The sequence below is a fragment of the Etheostoma spectabile genome, unplaced genomic scaffold, assembly GCF_008692095.1.
Source record: "Etheostoma spectabile isolate EspeVRDwgs_2016 unplaced genomic scaffold, UIUC_Espe_1.0 scaffold00010080, whole genome shotgun sequence".
Lineage (NCBI taxonomy): Eukaryota > Metazoa > Chordata > Actinopteri > Perciformes > Percidae > Etheostoma > Etheostoma spectabile.
Genome location: NW_022603788.1, coordinates 1 through 17,842, shown reverse-complemented (window position 1 = coordinate 17,842; position 17,842 = coordinate 1). Strand labels below are relative to the sequence as shown.

The following is a 17,842-nucleotide window of genomic DNA, read 5'->3' as shown; positions in this document are numbered from 1 at the left end:
TCTATAATCTCATCCATTCATCTAGAAGATATTCTTTAAATATTAATCTACAATCTCATCCATTCATCTAGAAGATAATCTTCATATTAATCTATAATGAACATGATCAGTAGTCTCAGACCTATTTTGATCCACTACATAGAAAATACATATTTCTCTCCTTTTGGATATGTCTGACCTGACCCGATGTAAAGGGATCAGGACTGTACCTGTAGCCATGTCGGCCTTCAGCTGGACCAGCGAGGCGTACATTCCCCTCAGAGCAGCGTAGAGGTCCTGAGGAGAAGTCGGTTTGTTTTGAGAAGTTTTATTTGCGGAGACGGAGCCGAGCAGCAGCAACAGCATCAAACTCCCAGAGGTCTTCATCTTGTCGGGTTATGGCGTTGTTTCCCGTCGGGATGCAGCTTCAGATCATCTGGTTATGGTGGAGGTCCTTTTATACAGTCAGGCTATTGGATTCCAGTAAATGAGGGGGGGGGGGCAGTTTGGTCAGTGGGGCTGATGACCTTATGGGGTAAAGTCAGTCAATGGATTTTGGTCTTAAGGTAAACAGTGGGTCAGTTAGTGTAAGAGACTGAGTAAAGGTTCATCCTTTCTGTCTATAAAACTCATGAATAACAGAGAGGGACCGTTGTTTTCCTCAGAATATACTCAGGACTTATGATTTCATGCTACGCTGTTTTAATAAAACACATAACTATAATATCAATGTTTCCCCTCTGGAATAATCATCAGAAACGAGACTACCTCATATTTACAGATTCAGTAAAACTTAACCAACAACCTGACATGGAGTGTTATCAAATTAATAACAACCACAACTATTTGTATTTGGGGGAATCATAATTTATCATGAAAGAACATATGATAACCCACCTGGGGCAATGTTGCACGTCTGTTCCACACACACACACACATAGACACACACACATACATATACACATATACACATACACACAGACACAAAAAAACACACGTCCATTGAGCAGGAACATACAGTAGGCTACCGTTACTCGGATTTGGCAAGGACATCATCTTAAGCTTTTTGGGAAACTCTGATCAACGTTTTAACAACATCTCATCCCCTCATACCAGGGTTGATATTAATATAATATTAGAATATCAGAGGTACCTGTGGAGGGTTGTAGATCTTTCCGATGTTGGTGGGGACGTGTCTGAAGACCAAGGTCGTTGACATAAGAAATGGTCCGATATTTTTTGGGTTACCTCCCCCAACCAGAGAGGCTGAGAACGCAACCTGTGAGGCTGAGACAGAGAGAGAGAGAGACAGATAGAGTCGGCCACTTTGAAACACTCTACGAGCTATTACCAAGCAACCCAGACCCAAACAAAAACCAAATTATAACAAAACTGAATGAACTAGAATCAGCTGTAAAATCCAACCAGAACCCTCTCGACCCCCCATTAAGGAACAGGAACTAAGAGACAAACTCGGGTCCCTAAAACCCAGAAAGGCCAGTGGGCTCGATGGCATCATGGACCAGATGCTTAAATACACAAACCCTCAATACACAAGTCTGGAACCTAGAACCACTGTCTCATCACACCGATACACAAGTCTGGAACCTGGAACCACGGTCTCATCACACCAATACACAAGTCTGGAACCTGGAACCACGGTCTCATCACACCAACACACAAGTCTGGAACCTGGAACCACGGTCTCATCACACCAATACACAAGTCTGGAACCTGGAACCACGGTCTCATCACACCGATACACAAGTCTGGAACCTGGAACCAGGGTCTCATCACACCAACACACAAGTCTGGAACCTGGAACCACGGTCTCATCACACCGATACACAAGTCTGGAACCTGGAACCACGGTCTCATCACACTGATACACAAGTCTGGAACCTGGAACCAGGGTCTCATCACACCAACACACAAGTCTGGAACCTGGAACCACGGTCTCATCACACTGATACACAAGTCTGGAACCTGGAACCATGGTCTCATCACACCGATACACAAGTCTGGAACCTGAAACCACGGTCTCATCGCACCGATACACAAGTCTTGAACCTGGAACCACGGTCTCATCACACCGATACACAAGTCTGGAACTTGGAACCAAGGTCTCATCACACCAACACACAAGTCTGGAACCTGGAACCAAGGTCTCATCACACCAACACACAAGTCTGGAGATCCATCCGACCCAAATAATTACCGGGGCGTCTGTGTGAACAGTAATCTGGGGAAGCTCTTCATCATCATCATCATCACCTCCAGACTCACAACCTTCCTCACCAAACACAACGTCTGGAGTTAAAGTCAAATTGGATTTGTACCAAAACACCGCACTTCAGATCATATTTACCCCCTCCACACCCTGATAGACAAACACGTTCACCACAACAACAACAACATCTACGCATCATCATCTATATTAACCAACTGGTCTCTATGCTGTCTGAGTCCTCCTCTATTCAACATCTGTATAACCAACTGGTCTCCATGCTGTCTGAGTCCTCTATCATCATCTATATTACCAACTGGTCTCTATGCTGTCTGAGTCCTCTATTCATCATCTATATTAACCAACTGGTCTCTATGCTGTCTGAGTCCTCTATCATCATCTATAACCAATCTAACATCAACTGGTCTCTATGCTGTCTGAGTCCTCTATTCATCATCTATATTAACCAACTGGTCTCTATGCTGTCTGAGTCTCTCTGAGTTCATCATCTATATTAACCAACTGGTCTCTATGCTGTCTGAGTACTGGTCTCATGCTGTCTGGGTCCTCTATCATCATCTATATAACCATCTATCCTAGTCCCTCTCTATCATCATATTACATCCAATCTTATACATTATATCAAAATCATGGGAGAAACTAAGAAAAGGCTTTGAACATGGGAGAGAGCCTGCTATGAATGATTGTGTTTTCCCTTTCTCATTCTTAATTTGCATGGCTTGTTTTGTTTGCAGTGTGTTTAATTCCCAGATTTATATTGTCTCATTTCTACGTTGTATATTATTATTTATTTATGAGTCCACCTCCTGATGTAATCCAGGACTGAAGAAGCCCGATAACACTGCTGAGGTGTAGAGAAATACAGTCAACACTTATAACTTAATGGTGGGCACTGATTGGCTGATAATCCTCTAACATCTGCCAGCCAGATCATGTTGTGGGCGGGACCTGGAGTGAGACTCAGTGAAACGGGGGGGGGTCAGCAGAGGGAGCAACTCAGAGCTGTAGCTGAGACAAAGTAGATCATCTTCCATTTCATTCACTTTATAATAAAACAGATTCAGATCATCTTCAAACTGCCAGATATGAGCCAGAGCCTTTCCACGTGCTGGCTGCTCGAGGCCGTGGGAAAATGCTGCCTTCAGATATCAGGTGCTCCCTCCATTTTTCTTCTTCTATCACCTTGGTAATTGCATGTTATTACATCTGTTACCTTCTTATCACCATATTAGACTTAGACTTCTCTTTATTAATCCTTTTGGGATGACTTCCGCAAGGAAATTGAAATTTCCAGCAGCAGTTTTTAGCAAAATACAGTATAGAGAGAAAAAGAAAAAGACAGTATAAAGATAACAATAATAACAATAAAAACCTTTGGCTATAACAAATACATGAAAAGACATTTACCATAAATTATCTTAAAATGTACCTTAGTATTACATCTTATTACTGTGATTTCTAACCCAGTTATTCATCTGGTAAATACAATGTACTAACTATATGTAATACCTCTTTATTATCACACTGTTACCATGTTATCACCATGGTGGAATGTAAAGTTCTACCCAAGTAGTTAAAAATGAAAAGTACATTAACACTTTAGCTAAAAAATCCGTCACAAGGTCCCAGAAATGCAAAATACACAAGCAAAATCACTCAAAATTAGATTTTGGAGTGTTTAGCAGAAATGGTGAGAGAGGAAATTATGAAAGAGGTGAAAGAAAGTGAGCAAGTTTCTATTTTAACGGAAGAGACGAAAGACATTCTAAAATATAGCGGCTGTCTCTGGTCATAAGATTTTATCGTGATGTTGCTTCCCTAAGTACCGGAAAGCAGAGCACTCAGATGACGCCAGTTTGACAGAGAAATGATTTCATGTCTGGAAATGTATGGACTGAAATACAAAGAGAGTCCTGTGGGCCAAGGCTAGGGTTATGGTTTTGTTATTTTGTTATATATTACTTCCTTGTGATTCCTTGTATATTTTTTGGTCTTGTATATTTTTTTGGTCTTTTCACTTTGGGGTACACATTCATGTCAGGCTCATATGTTCACATGTGATTTGGATGGATATTCAAAAAGAAATGTTCAGTGGCTCACCACGAGAACTACCAGGGCTAAGTGACACTAGATTGGCTTGTCACTTTGCTGCATGTAGTTATTTCATTTGTTAATTGTACCTTTTGTCAACATAAAAACACATGGGAAGATAAGGCCAAATTTAAAGGTGTCCTTTCTCAATGTAATCATAGATCATCAGTATGTTTATCATCTCTATAAAATCTTCTGTGATATGGGGAAGAAGTGGTTACACCCTTATTAATTAAATTGTTTTTGGCACATCATGTGACATCCTGTCTGCTGTAGTCTTCTATATAAAGCACACAGAGGTTAACAGACGGCCCAGACCAACAGGAAGCTGAAGAATCAAGATCTCTGAGTTTTAAGATGTTGCTGCTCCATCTCCCCAAGTCAACGTGTTGATTATCAAAGTTTTCTCCTCCAGACCTCTACGCTCCTCTGAGAATGCTGACCGCCTTGGAAAATCAACAGAAGGACATGGCTACAGGAAGAGTAATGTTACTGTACCTGTAGCCATGTAGCCACAAAACTGTTTACATTGTGTTATAGCAATTTTAGAAATCATTTTTTTCATTGTGGATTAATATGTAGAATATCTTCTAGATGAATGGATGAGATGTTCTGTCTCTAAACTGTTGATTAGTGTTTCCCAAAAAGCCCAAGATGACGTCCTCAAATGTCTTTTTTGGTCCACATCTCAAATATATTCAGTTTCCTGTCCCAGAAGAGAGAAGAAACTAGAAAATATCAATATTTAATAAGCTGACATCACACAAGGTTACCTATTTTTTCGTATAAAATTGACTCAAATAATTCGATCATCAAAATAGTTTTACAGTGGTGTGAAAAAGTGTTTGCCCCCTTCCTCATTTCCTGTTCCTTTGCATGTTTGTCACACTTAAGTGTTTCGGAACATCAAACCAATTTAAACAATAGTCAAGGACAACACAAGTAAACACAAAATGCAATTTGTAAATGAAGGTGTTTATTATTAAAGGTGAAAAAAAATCCAAACCATCATGGCCCTGTGTGAAAAAGTGATTGCCCCCCTTGTTAAAACATACTATAACTGTGGTTGTCCACACCTGAGTTCACTTTCTCTAGCCCCCCCCAGGCCTGATTATTGCCACACCTGTTCACAATCAAGGCATCACTTAAATAGGAGCTGCTTGACACAGTAAGGTCCACCAGAAGATCCTTCAAAGCTACACATCATGCCGAGACCCAAAGAAATTCAGGAACAATTGAGAAAGAAAGTAATTGAGATCTATCAGTCTGGAAAGGGTTATAAAGCCATTTCCAAAGCTTTGGGAATCCAGCCAACCACAGTGAGAGCCATTATCCACAAATGGCGAAGACATGGAACAGTGGTGAACCTTCCCAGGAGTGGCCGGCCGCCCAAAATTACCCCAAGAGCGCAGCGACGACTCATCCAAGAGGTCACAAGAGACCCCACAACAACGTCCAAAGAACTGCAGGCCTCACTTGCCTCAGTTAAGGTCAGCGTTCATGCCTCCACCATCAGGAGAAGACTGGGCAAAATGGCCTGCATGGCAGAGTTCCAAGGAGAAAACCACTGCTGAGCAAAAAGAACATCAAAGCTCGTCTCAATTTCTCCACACACATCTTGATGATCCCCAAGACTTTTGGGACAACATTCTGTGGACCGATGAGACAAAAGTGGAACTCTTTGGAAGGTGTGTGTCCAAGTATATCTGGCGTAGAAGGAACACTGCATTTCATAAAAAGAACATTATACCAACAGTAAAATATGGTGGTGGTAGTGTGATGGTCTGGGGCTGTTTTGCTGCTTCAGGACCTGGAAGACTTGCCGTGATAACAGGAACTATGAATTCTGCTGTCTACCAAGAGATCCTGAAGGAGAAGGTCCGACCATCTGTTCGTGTACTCAAGCTGAAACGAACTTGGGTTCTGCAGCAGGACAAAGATCCTAAACACACCAGCAAGTCCACCACCGAATGGCTGAAGAAAAACAAAATGAAGACTTTGGAGTGGCCTAGCCAAAGTCCTGACCTGAATCCTATTGAGATGTTGTGGTATGACCTTAAAAAGGCCGTTCATGCTCCAAAACCCTCTAATGTAACTGAATTAGGACAATTCTGCAAAGATGAGTGGGCCAAAATTCCTCCAGGACGCTGTGAAAGCCTCATTGCACGTTATCGCAAACGCTTGGTTGCAGTTGTTGCTGCTAAGGGGGGCCCAACCAGTTATTAGGTTTAGGGGGCAATCACTTTTTCACACAGGGCCATGATGGTTTGGATTTTTTTTCTCCTTTAATAATAAACACCTTCATTTACAAATTGCATTTTGTGTTTACTTGTGTTGTCCTTGACTGTTGTTTAAATTGGTTTGATGTTCCGAAACACTTAAGTGTGACAAACATGCAAAGGAACAGGAAATGAGGAAGGGGGCAAACACTTCTTCACACCACTGTATATTTATTTAATATGTGAGAACTTATCCATGCAGCTCTACAGCAACGTCTAAATGAACTGAAGGAGTAAAGAATGAATCTAACAAAGAAACTGTTTCTGAATCTGCAGAACAAGCCCAGCTGAAGGCCGAGGTGGACACGCTGAAGGCTGAAATAGACAAGATGAAGGTTGAAGAGGAAAAGCCGAAGACTGAAGTGGACACGCCAAAGACTGAAGTGGATAAACTGAAGACTGAAGTGGATAAACTGAAGACTGAAGTGGATAAACTGAAGCAACAACAAAAAGGTATTGTTCTCTCTGTTCAACTGTGTGGAATAAAGTTCAACTTATCATTTATTCTAAATAACTAAAAACTGCAGAGGTTGCAATCATTTATTTCCGTCTAGTGCGTCTTTCTCCCGGCTGCTTCTAGGAGTCAGAAGATTGTAACTCACATGGTCCATCGTTGTTCCACACTGTCGCGCACCTCCTCTCCTATTAAGACCCCTTGGTGGATCAGGTATCAAACTGTTGAGCCATACTCCATCTCATGTTGCTCCCACTGAAAGTAGCCTGCACTGAATTCCAACCAAGTTCCAGAAAGTTCTGAACTAATGGTGTGTATGTATATTTTCTCCTTAGAATATTATATTATTATTTCAACCCACAGGTTTTACAAATAATCAGATAAACACCAGTACTAGAAGATGGGCTCCCGTTGTAGGAAGTGTTGTTAGACAATGGAATAGCACGGACATCATGATTACCACCATCATCACCATCATTGCCATCCATACAAACTGCATCATATCGCTAACTAAACTACATACTTTACCAAGTGAATTGAGGGGTTCCTACCTCCTCCCATAGACAGAGTTTACTTGGCTGTGGGGATGAAGGAGAGCTTAGACCTGTTACTCTTCATCACACAGGGAACCTCAACATGGAGAGTGAATGGATGGACTGTATTCATAGAGAGAAAAGGGCTGATCGCTGTGGGACAGAATGGCTTCAGTCGTCCTCCCTACTGTCTGTTATGTTGAACGGAGGTTCAGTTGAAAACCCAAGAAACACAAAGCTAAAGCTCAAAATATATGTACTGCTTGAAATACAACTCACAGCTAAAATATATGTGTTTGCTTGATGTATAACTCTCACCTAAAATATATGTGTTTTTTTAAATATAATTCACAGTTGAAATATATATACTGCTTAAAGTGTGCCATGTAACCCATTAATGAATTGTTTTGATGAAAGTATGAACTACATATTAGAAACAGCTAAAACTAAAAAAACTTATATTCGTTAGGTGTGACCTTTGGCACACTTTTAAGTGTGCTAAGGGTCACTTACTGTAACAGTGGAACTGGTCTGAACTGGTCATCTGCTGTGGCCCCCTGTGTGATAACGTAGTGTGGAATTACCCTGTTTACAGAAGGGAGGGGGTTTTTTAGCCTTGACTTTTAGTATAAATATGAGTTGATGTGGCCACTTTCTTCAGCGAAAGCATACCCACTTATCGGGTTTTATCTAGTCTCTGATTTTGATCCTCTTTGCTTTTAGGGCAGAAAGGGAAGGGAATATTTCAGTTTTTGTACTTGTTTTTTGATTATTCACTAAATAATAAAACCACCTGAGCTTGTTGTGAGCTAGGGGACCAAAAGACTTGTATTCCTTGATTTTAGTCATTTAATTTCTCTCTCTCACACCTCAGCTTTCCGAGGGTAGAAGTTTCCCTCTCATGAGGGCAGTTAAGACTCCTCTTTAACCACCTGGGCGAGTTGCAGCCCGGCGGGGATCGACATTGACAGTCAGACCTCCTGTTATCTTCTAGTGGGAGTGCATTCCCCATCCGCTCTGCCGGTCAGAGCCACCGAGCACTTAGCCTCTCTCGGACCGGCGACCAACGAAGGCTAGCGGGCGTCCTTGAGAAGGAGGGGACCTCCGGGGACCCTGGGAAGACCGGTTCCTAACCGTGAGTACTAAAGAAAAATCATTGGTTGTAAAGATCCCCTCGGGCAGTGCTTAAAATATACAGGGTCAGGGTTAGGGGGACAAGAGCCCGTTAGTGGGGGACGTCTGGGGTAAAAATCTGAAAAGGCCTCTTGCCTCGCCTCCGGTTTCACTGATCCGGGCGGGGGCCCTTTAAACTTAGCAAGGGTGTGTGTGTCTCTAAGTAAAAAGAACTAAAACTAATTCTAACTAAAAGTAATAATTACTAGTTCATTTAAAAAAAAAAAAGTGTTAAATTAGCGAATCACTGTGTGTGGATCGAAAATCTAGCATTTCTACAATCAGGGAAGTATCAAAGTAACTCCTTTTAATATAGGCCTAACCACCCGCCCCGCTGATAGTAACGGGGGTTATTATACGGCAGAAGCGGGCATAGTAGGGGCGGGGGGGGTTACTGAGGGGAAGGTATGAAAGGAGTTAGCCCTCAACCAAACGAGAGCGATACGACACCTCAGTAACTGTCACACCGTTCGACAACACACACAGACACACAAACACACACACACATGGCCAGAGAGGAAGTGTGGAAGTCAAGGCTGTAGGTAAAATGTTACCATCAATTGTTTTGCATGCAGTTCTTCTTATGAACCACATGGGGGTGCTGCTGGTCCTTAGTGGGTTCAGAATCCAGAACTCAACACATGCTGAGGACAGACAGACTCTACTGGAGACTAATGGAGAGACAAGACAGAGGACCGCAGACAGACAGACAAGCAGACAAATAGATAGACACACACACACACAAACAGAGACACACACACAGACACACACCAGTAGAATATTGTAACCCTCTTCATACAGTTATTCTGTAGTATAGTATATTTTGTATAGCTTGGCTTTATAAATGAATGAAAACAAAACATCAAAGGTAATTTAACCTGCATCTCATTAAGACTTTCCATCCAGTATGCAACCACATGGCGGCCATCTTACCAGGGGAACCAATGGGGAGAGAGGCTCATGTTGTCTTTATAATCCTTGTATATTCTAACAATACATCAATAGTGGTTTTCATTTAAAGTAATGACCATAAGACAACTGGGCGCTTTTAGAACCAAACAAAAAATAGAGGTTTGGGTGGATTTATGTTTATTTTATTTATTTATATTGAAGGTAATAATTTCATTTTATTCAATTTTACCTGAATATGTAAAAAGTTTGGTATTCTGAATGGCTAATATACGGTAAACTATGTTTTTTAATGTAGGAATCCAAAATAGATTCGGTATTAAGGTCGATAGAGAGGTAGTTACGATAAGGCACATGAGAGAAATCAAGGACGATCTGTGCTCTCCTTCTGCGGTGTTGTCTCTCACTCTCATCTCGTAAAATAGGGACGCTTCGTCAGGTACCTCTGGCGTTGTTATGGACACTAAAGGTCTCCTCTGGCGTTGTTATGGACGCTAAAGGTCTCCTCTGGCGTTGTTATGGACGCTAAAGGTCTCCTCTGGCGTTGTTATTGATGCTAAAGGTCTCCTCTGGCGTTGTTATGGACGCTAAAGGTCTCCTCTGGCGTTGTCATGGACACTAAAGGTCTCCTCTGGCGTTGTTATGGACGCTAAAGGTCTCCTCTGGCGTTGTTATGGACGCTAAAGGTCTCCTCTGGCGTTGTTATGGACGCTAAAGGTCTCCTCTGGCGTTGTTATGGACGCTAAAGGTCTCCTCTGGCGTTGTTATGGACGCTAAAGGTCTCCTCTGGCGTTGTCATGGACACTAAAGGTCTCCTCTGGCGTTGTTATGGACACTAAAGGTCTCCTCTGGCGTTGTTATGGACGCTAAAGGTCTCCTCTGGCGTTGTTATGGACGCTAAAGGTCTCCTCTGGCGTTGTCATGGACACTAAAGGTCTCCTCTGGCGTTGTTATGGACACTAAAGGTCTCCTCTGGCGTTGTTATGGACGCTAAAGGTCTCCTCTGGCGTTGTCATGGACACTAAAGGTCTCCTCTGTTGTTGTTATGGATGCTAAAGGTCTCCTCTGGCATTGTTATGGACGCTAAAGGTCTCCTCTGTTGTTGTTATGGATGCTAAAGGTCTCCTCTGGCGTTGTTATGGACGCTAAAGGTCTCCTCTGGCGTTGTTATGGACGCTAAAGGTCTCCTCTGGCGTTGTTATGGATGCTAAAGGTCTCCTCTGGCGTTGTTATGGACGCTAAAGGTCTCCTCTGGCGTTGTTATGGACACTAAAGGTCTCCTCTGTTGTTGTTATGGACGCTAAAGGTCTCCTCTGTTTTTGTTATGGACGCTAAAGGTCTCCTCTGGCATTGTTATGGACGCTAAAGGTCTCCTCTGGCGTTGTTATGGACGCTAAAGGTCTCCTCTGGCGTTGTTATGGACGCTAAAGGTCTCCTCTGTTGTTGTTATGGACGCTAAAGGTCTCCTCTGTTGTTGTTATGGACGCTAAAGGTCTCCTCTGTTGTTGTTATGGACGCTAAAGGTCTCCTCTGTTGTTGTTATGGACGCTAAAGGTCTCCTCTGGCGTTGTTATGGACGCTAAAGGTCTCCTCTTTTATTGTTATGGACGCTAAAGGTCTCCTCTGTCGTTATGGACGCTAAAGGTCTCCTCTGGTGTTGTTATGGACGCTAAAGGTCTCCTCTGTTGTTGTTATGGACGCTAAAGGTCTCCTCTGGCGTTGTTATGGACGCTAAAGGTCTCCTCTGGCGTTGTTATGGACGCTAAAGGTCTCCTCTGGCGTTGTTATGGACGCTAAAGGTCTCCTCTGGCGTTGTTATGGACGTTAAAGGTCTCCTCTGGCATTGTTATGGACGCTAAAGGTCTCCTCTGGCGTTGTTATGGACGCTAAAGGTCTCCTCTGGCGTTGTTATGGACGCTAAAGGTCTCCTCTGTCGTTATGGACGCTAAAGGTCTCCTCTGGCGTTGTTATGGACGCTAAAGGTCTCCTCTGGCGTTGTTATGGACGCTAAAGGTCTCCTCGGTCGTTATCGACGTTAAAGGTCTCCTCGGTCGTTATCGACGTTAAAGGTCTCCTCGGTCGTTATCGACGTTAAAGGTCTAGTTTTGCGTTGATAACAACTACAAATTTAGCACTTAAATAGTTGATAGTTAATATCTGACTGGTCCCATCCGAAGGGAGGATTCAACTGTGATGTTCAATCCAAATAACAATAGAGAGGCTTTTTTTCAAGTGAATGATCATAAAATAAAGGTTCAATGATGATATGTACGTTTCTTCATATTTGAAGCATATTTGAAGTGTATTTGAAACATGTTTGAAACATATTTAAAGCATGTCACATCTAGCATGACTCAACACGACTAACTCAGTTATATAGTAATTTAAGTATACAGTCTACATGGCATGCAATGAAGCTGAGTCATGGTTAATAATAAAATTAACAACACTAAGGCTTAGAAAAACATTAATCCCAAGCATAATGCCCAGATATTGTTCTCTGTGCTAAACTAGTACTTACAGACGATGCTTTCCAAGGCATCAACAGAAGAAGGATTGCAGCAGATGAAATGAGTGAGTCCATTCAGCAAAAATAAAACCTAAAATGGCCGACTTCCTGGGTCAAAGTGTAAATCAAACTACAATACATTTAAAGGGCCGGTAGGGGGTAAATCCACTAAACCTGAAGGCAAAACAGCTGGTCAGTCAGGGTCCCGTGTGTAGCGTTACATTTTAATGTACCATTAGCTTGCTAGATTTGTCTTGAGATATTATAAAAATGAGATTTAGGAGTATAGAAAAGTACTTGTCGTTAATGTTAATATAACTGAAAGTTAACAGAGATGGACTAAAAACAGCAGTCAGTGTAGGAGTAATAAAGGTCCAGCATTAAAAAAACATGAACATTACAAAACCTCTTAAAACTCAATCAAACAAAATTATATTATTATATTTATTTCAGACTCGTGTTGTCGTCATGTTGTCTTCATGTTGTCCTCATGTTGTCCTCATGTTGTCCTCATGTTGTCTCTGTGTTGTCCTCATGTTGTCTTCATGTTGTCTTCATGTTGTCCTCATGTTGTCTCTGTGTTGTCCTCATGTTGTCCTCATGTTGTCCTCATGTTGTCTCTGTGTTGTCCTCATGTTGTCCTCATGTTGTCTCTGTGTTGTCCTCATGTTGTCTTCATGTTGTCCTCATGTTGCCCTCATGTTGTCCTCATGTTGTCTTCATGTTGTCCTCATGTCTTCCTCATGTTGTCTTCATGTTGTCCTCATGTTGAGAGAGAGGGAAAGAACGACAGAGTCGGCCATTTTTAAACACTCTACGAGCTAATTTGAAGGAACCCAGACCGAAATCAAAACTAAATTACAACAAAACTGAATGAACTACTAACATCACACCGATACACAAGTCTGGAACCTGGAACCACGGTCTCATCACACCAATACACAAGTCTGGAACCTGGAACCACGGTCTCATCACACCGATACACAAGTCTGGAACCTGGAACCACGGTCTCATCACACCGATACACAAGTCTGGAACCTGGAACCACGGTCTCATCACACCGATACACAAGTCTGGAACCTGGAACCACGGTCTCATCACACCGATACACAAGTCTGGAACCTGGAACCACGGTCTCATCACACCGATACACAAGTCCAGAACCGGAACCACGGTCTATCCACCGATACACAAGTCTGGAACCTGGAACCACGGTCTCATCACACCAATACACAAGTCTGGAACCTGGAACCACGGTCTCATCACACCAACACACAAGTCTGGAACCTGGAACCACGGGCTCATCACACCGATACAAGTCTGGAACCTGAACCACGGTCTTATCACACCGATACACAAGTCTGGAACCTGGAACCACGGTCTCATCACACCAATACACAAGTCTGGAACCTGGAACCACGGTCTCATCACACCGATACACAAGTCTGGAACCTGGAACCACGGTCTCATCACACGATACACAAGTCTGGAACCTGGAACCACGGTCTCATCACACCGATACACAAGTCTGGAACCTGGAACCACGGTCTCATCACACAATACACAAGTCTGGAACCTGGAACCACGGTCTCATCACACCAATACACAAGTCTGGAACCTGGAACCACGGTCTCATCACACCGATACACAAGTCTGGAACCTGGAACCACGGTCTCATCACACCGATACACAAGTCTGGAACCTGGAACCACGGTCTCATCACACCAACACACAAGTCTGGAACCTGGAACCACGGTCTCATCACACCGATACACAAGTCTGGAACCTGGAACCACGGTCTCATCAACCTGGAACCACGGTCTCATCACACCACACACAGTCCCTGGAACCACGGTCTCATCACACCGATACACAAGTCTGGAGACCACGGTCACATCACACCAACACACAAAATACATCTGACCCAAATAATCACAGAGGCATCTGTGTGAACAGTAATCTGGGGAAGCTCTTCATCATCATCATCATCACCTCCAGACTCACAACCTTCCTCACCAAACACAACGTCTGGAGTAAAAGTCAAATTGGATTTGTACCAAAACACCGCACTTCAGATCATATTTACCCCCTCCACACCCTGATAGACCAACACGTTCACCACAACAACAACAACATCTACGCATGGTTCAGAGATTTCAAAAAGACATTCGACTCTATTTGGCACAGCGGTCTATTCTACAAAGTTGTTAATCTGGTGTAGGGGGTAAAACATATGACATCATTAAATCAGTGTACACTAACAATAAGTTCAGTATTAAAATTAACAACAAAAGAAAAACAACAAAAGAACAACATTCTTCAGTCAGAAGCGTGGCGTGAGACAGGAATGCTGTCTGAGTCCTCTATTCATCATCTATATTAACCAACTGGTCTCTATGCTGTCTGAGTCCTCTATTCATCATCTATATTAACCAACTGGTCTCTATGCTGTCTGAGTCCTCTATTCATCATCTATATTAACCAACTGGTCTCTATGCTGTCTGAGTCCTCTATTCATCATCTATATTAACCAACTGGTCTCTATGCTGTCTGAGTCCTCTATTCATCATCTATATTAACCAACTGGTCTCTATGCTGTCTGAGTCCTCTATTCATCATCTGTATTAACCAATGGTCTCTATGTCTGTCCTCTATTCCATCTATATACCCAACTCTCTATGCTGTCTGAGTCCTCTATCATCATCTATAACCAACTGGTCTCTAGCTGTCTGAGTCCCACTCAGAGAGAGAGCAGTGCTCCTTCCCCCCTCTTTTGTTCCGACACCTCCCTCCTCACTCCCTCACCCTCCTGCAGTCAGCCAACTCCCCCCACCACCACTACAGCACATTTCCCCTCCCCCCACTGACACTTCAAGCACCCCCCCTGCTTTACATTCACACCTGGCCAGGTGAAGAGACAGCAGGAGAGGCTACACCAGCGCAAGGCTGCTGGCCCGGATGGCATCAGCCCAGGGTCCTGAAGACCTGCGCCAGTCAGCTGTCTGGTGTTCTCCAGTACCTCTTCAACCTGAGCCTGAGCCTGCAGAGGGTGCCGCTGTTGTGGAAGATGTCCTGCCTTGTCCCGGTCCCCAAGAAGTCGACCTCATCTGGCCTTAAGGACTACCGCCCAGTGGCTCTCACATCTCATGTGATGAAGGTGCTGGAGAGGCTGGTCTTGGCCTACCTGAGGCCGCAGGTGAGTTCTTCTCTGGACCCTCTATAGTTTGCCTACCAACCTTGTCTGGGAGTGGACGACGCTGTCATCTATCTTCTGCAGCGAGCTCATTTGCACCTGGATGGCGGTGGCGGCACTGTGAGAATCACATTCTTTGATTTCTCCAGTGCATTCAACACCATCCAGCCTCTGCTACTTGGTGAAAAGCTGCGGGTGATGGGTGCCGGTGCGTCCATAGTCTCCTGGATCACTGACTACCTGACAGATAGACCACAGTTTGTCCGCCTGGACCGTGTTCTGTCTGATGTGGTGGTGAGTGGGACGGGGGCCCCGCAGGGGACTGTGCTGTCTCCTTTTCTGTTCACCTTATACACCTCAGACTTCCAGTACAACTCAGAGTCATGTCACCTACAGAAGGTTTCTGATGACTCTGCAGTTGTTGGGTGTATAAGGGATGGACAGGAGGGGGAGTACAGGGCACTGGTGGAGGACTTTGTGGAGTGGTCTGGTAAGAACTGCCTGCTGCTGAACGTAGATAAGACCAGAGAGATGGTGATCGACTTCAGGAGGAAGGGAACGGCTCCGCAGCCCCTTTGCATCCTGGGAAGTGACGTGGACATGGTGGAGGATTACAGATACCTGGGTGTCAACATGGACAGCAGGCCAAACTGGAAGATCAACAGCACTGCTGTTTACAAGAAGGGGATGAGCAGACTCTACTTCCTGAGGAAGCTGAGATCCTTCAACGTGTGCAGCAGGATGTTGGAGACCTTCTACCAGTCTGTTGTGGCCAGCGCTCTGTTCTCCTCCGTCATCTGCTGGGGCAGCAGCATCGGAGCCAGCGACACAAACAGACTGAACAATCTGATCAGGAAGGCTGGCTCTGTGATCGGCTGCAAACTGGACACGTTTGAAGCTGTGGTGGAGAGGAGGTCACTGAACAAACTGTTATCTATCATGGATAACCCTGACCACCCTCTCCACCCTCTCCACCCCCCCACTGGTCCAACAGAGGAGAAGCTCCACCCTCTCCACCCCACACTGGTCCACCAGAGAAGCAGCTCCACCCTCTCCACCCCACACTGGTCCAACAGAGGAGCAGCTTCTCAAAGAGGCTCAGACAGTTTAACTGCCGAACGGACCGCTACAGGAAATCATTCCTACCACAGACAATAAAACTCTTCAACACGTCACCCTTGGGTGCTAGATGAGACTCTGAGACACCCCAACATTGCAATAAGGGCAAACGGCCCGATTGGTTCATTTACATTTTAACATATTTTAACATATTTAAACAGTTGCACATTTTGTTTTTCCCATGTTGTATATATTTAAATATTTGTTCTCATATTCTTATATTTTATTCTTATATTTGGTTATTATTATTATTATTATTATTATTATTATTTCATGTATATTGTATGTATGTATATTTTGTGTGCTGCTGTGACACTGTAATTTCCCATATTTTTGGGATCAATAAATATCTATCTATCTATCTATCTATCTATCTATCTATCTATCTATAATTCTATCTATCTATCTATCTATCTGACCCTGAAGAGAGAGAGAGAGAGAGAGAGAGAGAGAGAGAATACAGAGTGGCAGACTACCTGACCACAGTTACTGATGTCACACAAAAAACTACGTTGATCAGGTACAGACTCAGCGAGACAACCTGGCCATCGAGACAGAGAGAGAGAGACAGAGAGAGAGAGACAGAACGAGAGAGAGACCAAGGACAGACTCAGTGAGACAACCTGGCCATCGAGACAGAGAGAGAGACAGAGAGAGAGAGACCTTCCCCGTTACGGTATACAAGTCACAAAACGCTGAGTCTGCACATCTAAAAAATACCCAGAAAACCATCCAGCCTAGGAACAAATCCCAACTCCGGAAAAGGATCGCTCTCATCAGGAATGTCGACCCCAGCACAGTAATCCAGGAGCATCTGATGTCACCCCTCGTCAGTCTCACCGACCACCTCCCCAGAACAGTCCTGGTCTGACGAAGAGACCCTCTGCCCCAGAAGAGAGGCCACCGCCAGCAGCATACGTCAGCCCCGGCCCTGCCACCCTCCACAATCCTCCTCAGGGTGACGGCTCCAGCGGCGCACAGCATGCTGGTGAGGCCCGGGGTCCTGCAGTCCTGAACATCATCCTGGCCCCATGGATGAGGGGCTCCTCCAGTAGCAGTGTAGAGAGCATGTAGTGCTCAAGCTTGCTCCACTTAAAACAGTTCCATACCTTAAAATCGACTGGAGAAAAAGGAGATAACCCACACACTTTTACACATTCAAAACCCATTAAAAACAGAGCGGTATCTAACCCCAGACCAGCAGACCGTCTTAACAAGGTACTTGTCACATCCCTCCAGACCAAATCACTTGGACCCATGAGATATTACGCACAAACTGCACCCTGAAAGTTGCCAGCCTGCTTTCAATATGCACCAGGCCCTGCCCACCCTCCTCCTTTGGTAAAAATAAAACC

The 17,842-nt window shown here is 44.0% G+C and overlaps 1 protein-coding gene across 1 annotated transcript; it reads right to left on the bottom strand.

Annotated features, from left to right (window-relative positions):
* Window positions 1–209: 209 nt before the first annotated feature.
* LOC116679273 (complement C1q tumor necrosis factor-related protein 3) lies at window positions 210–12,298 on the bottom strand (the record flags this gene model as incomplete). The annotated part of the gene is given in 3 exon segments (XM_032508952.1): window positions 210–449; window positions 1,133–1,266; window positions 12,188–12,298. A coding segment is annotated over 1 exon segment (157 nt), but the record flags the coding sequence as incomplete, so codon positions are not given.
* Between the last annotated feature and the right edge of the window lie 5,544 nt (window positions 12,299–17,842).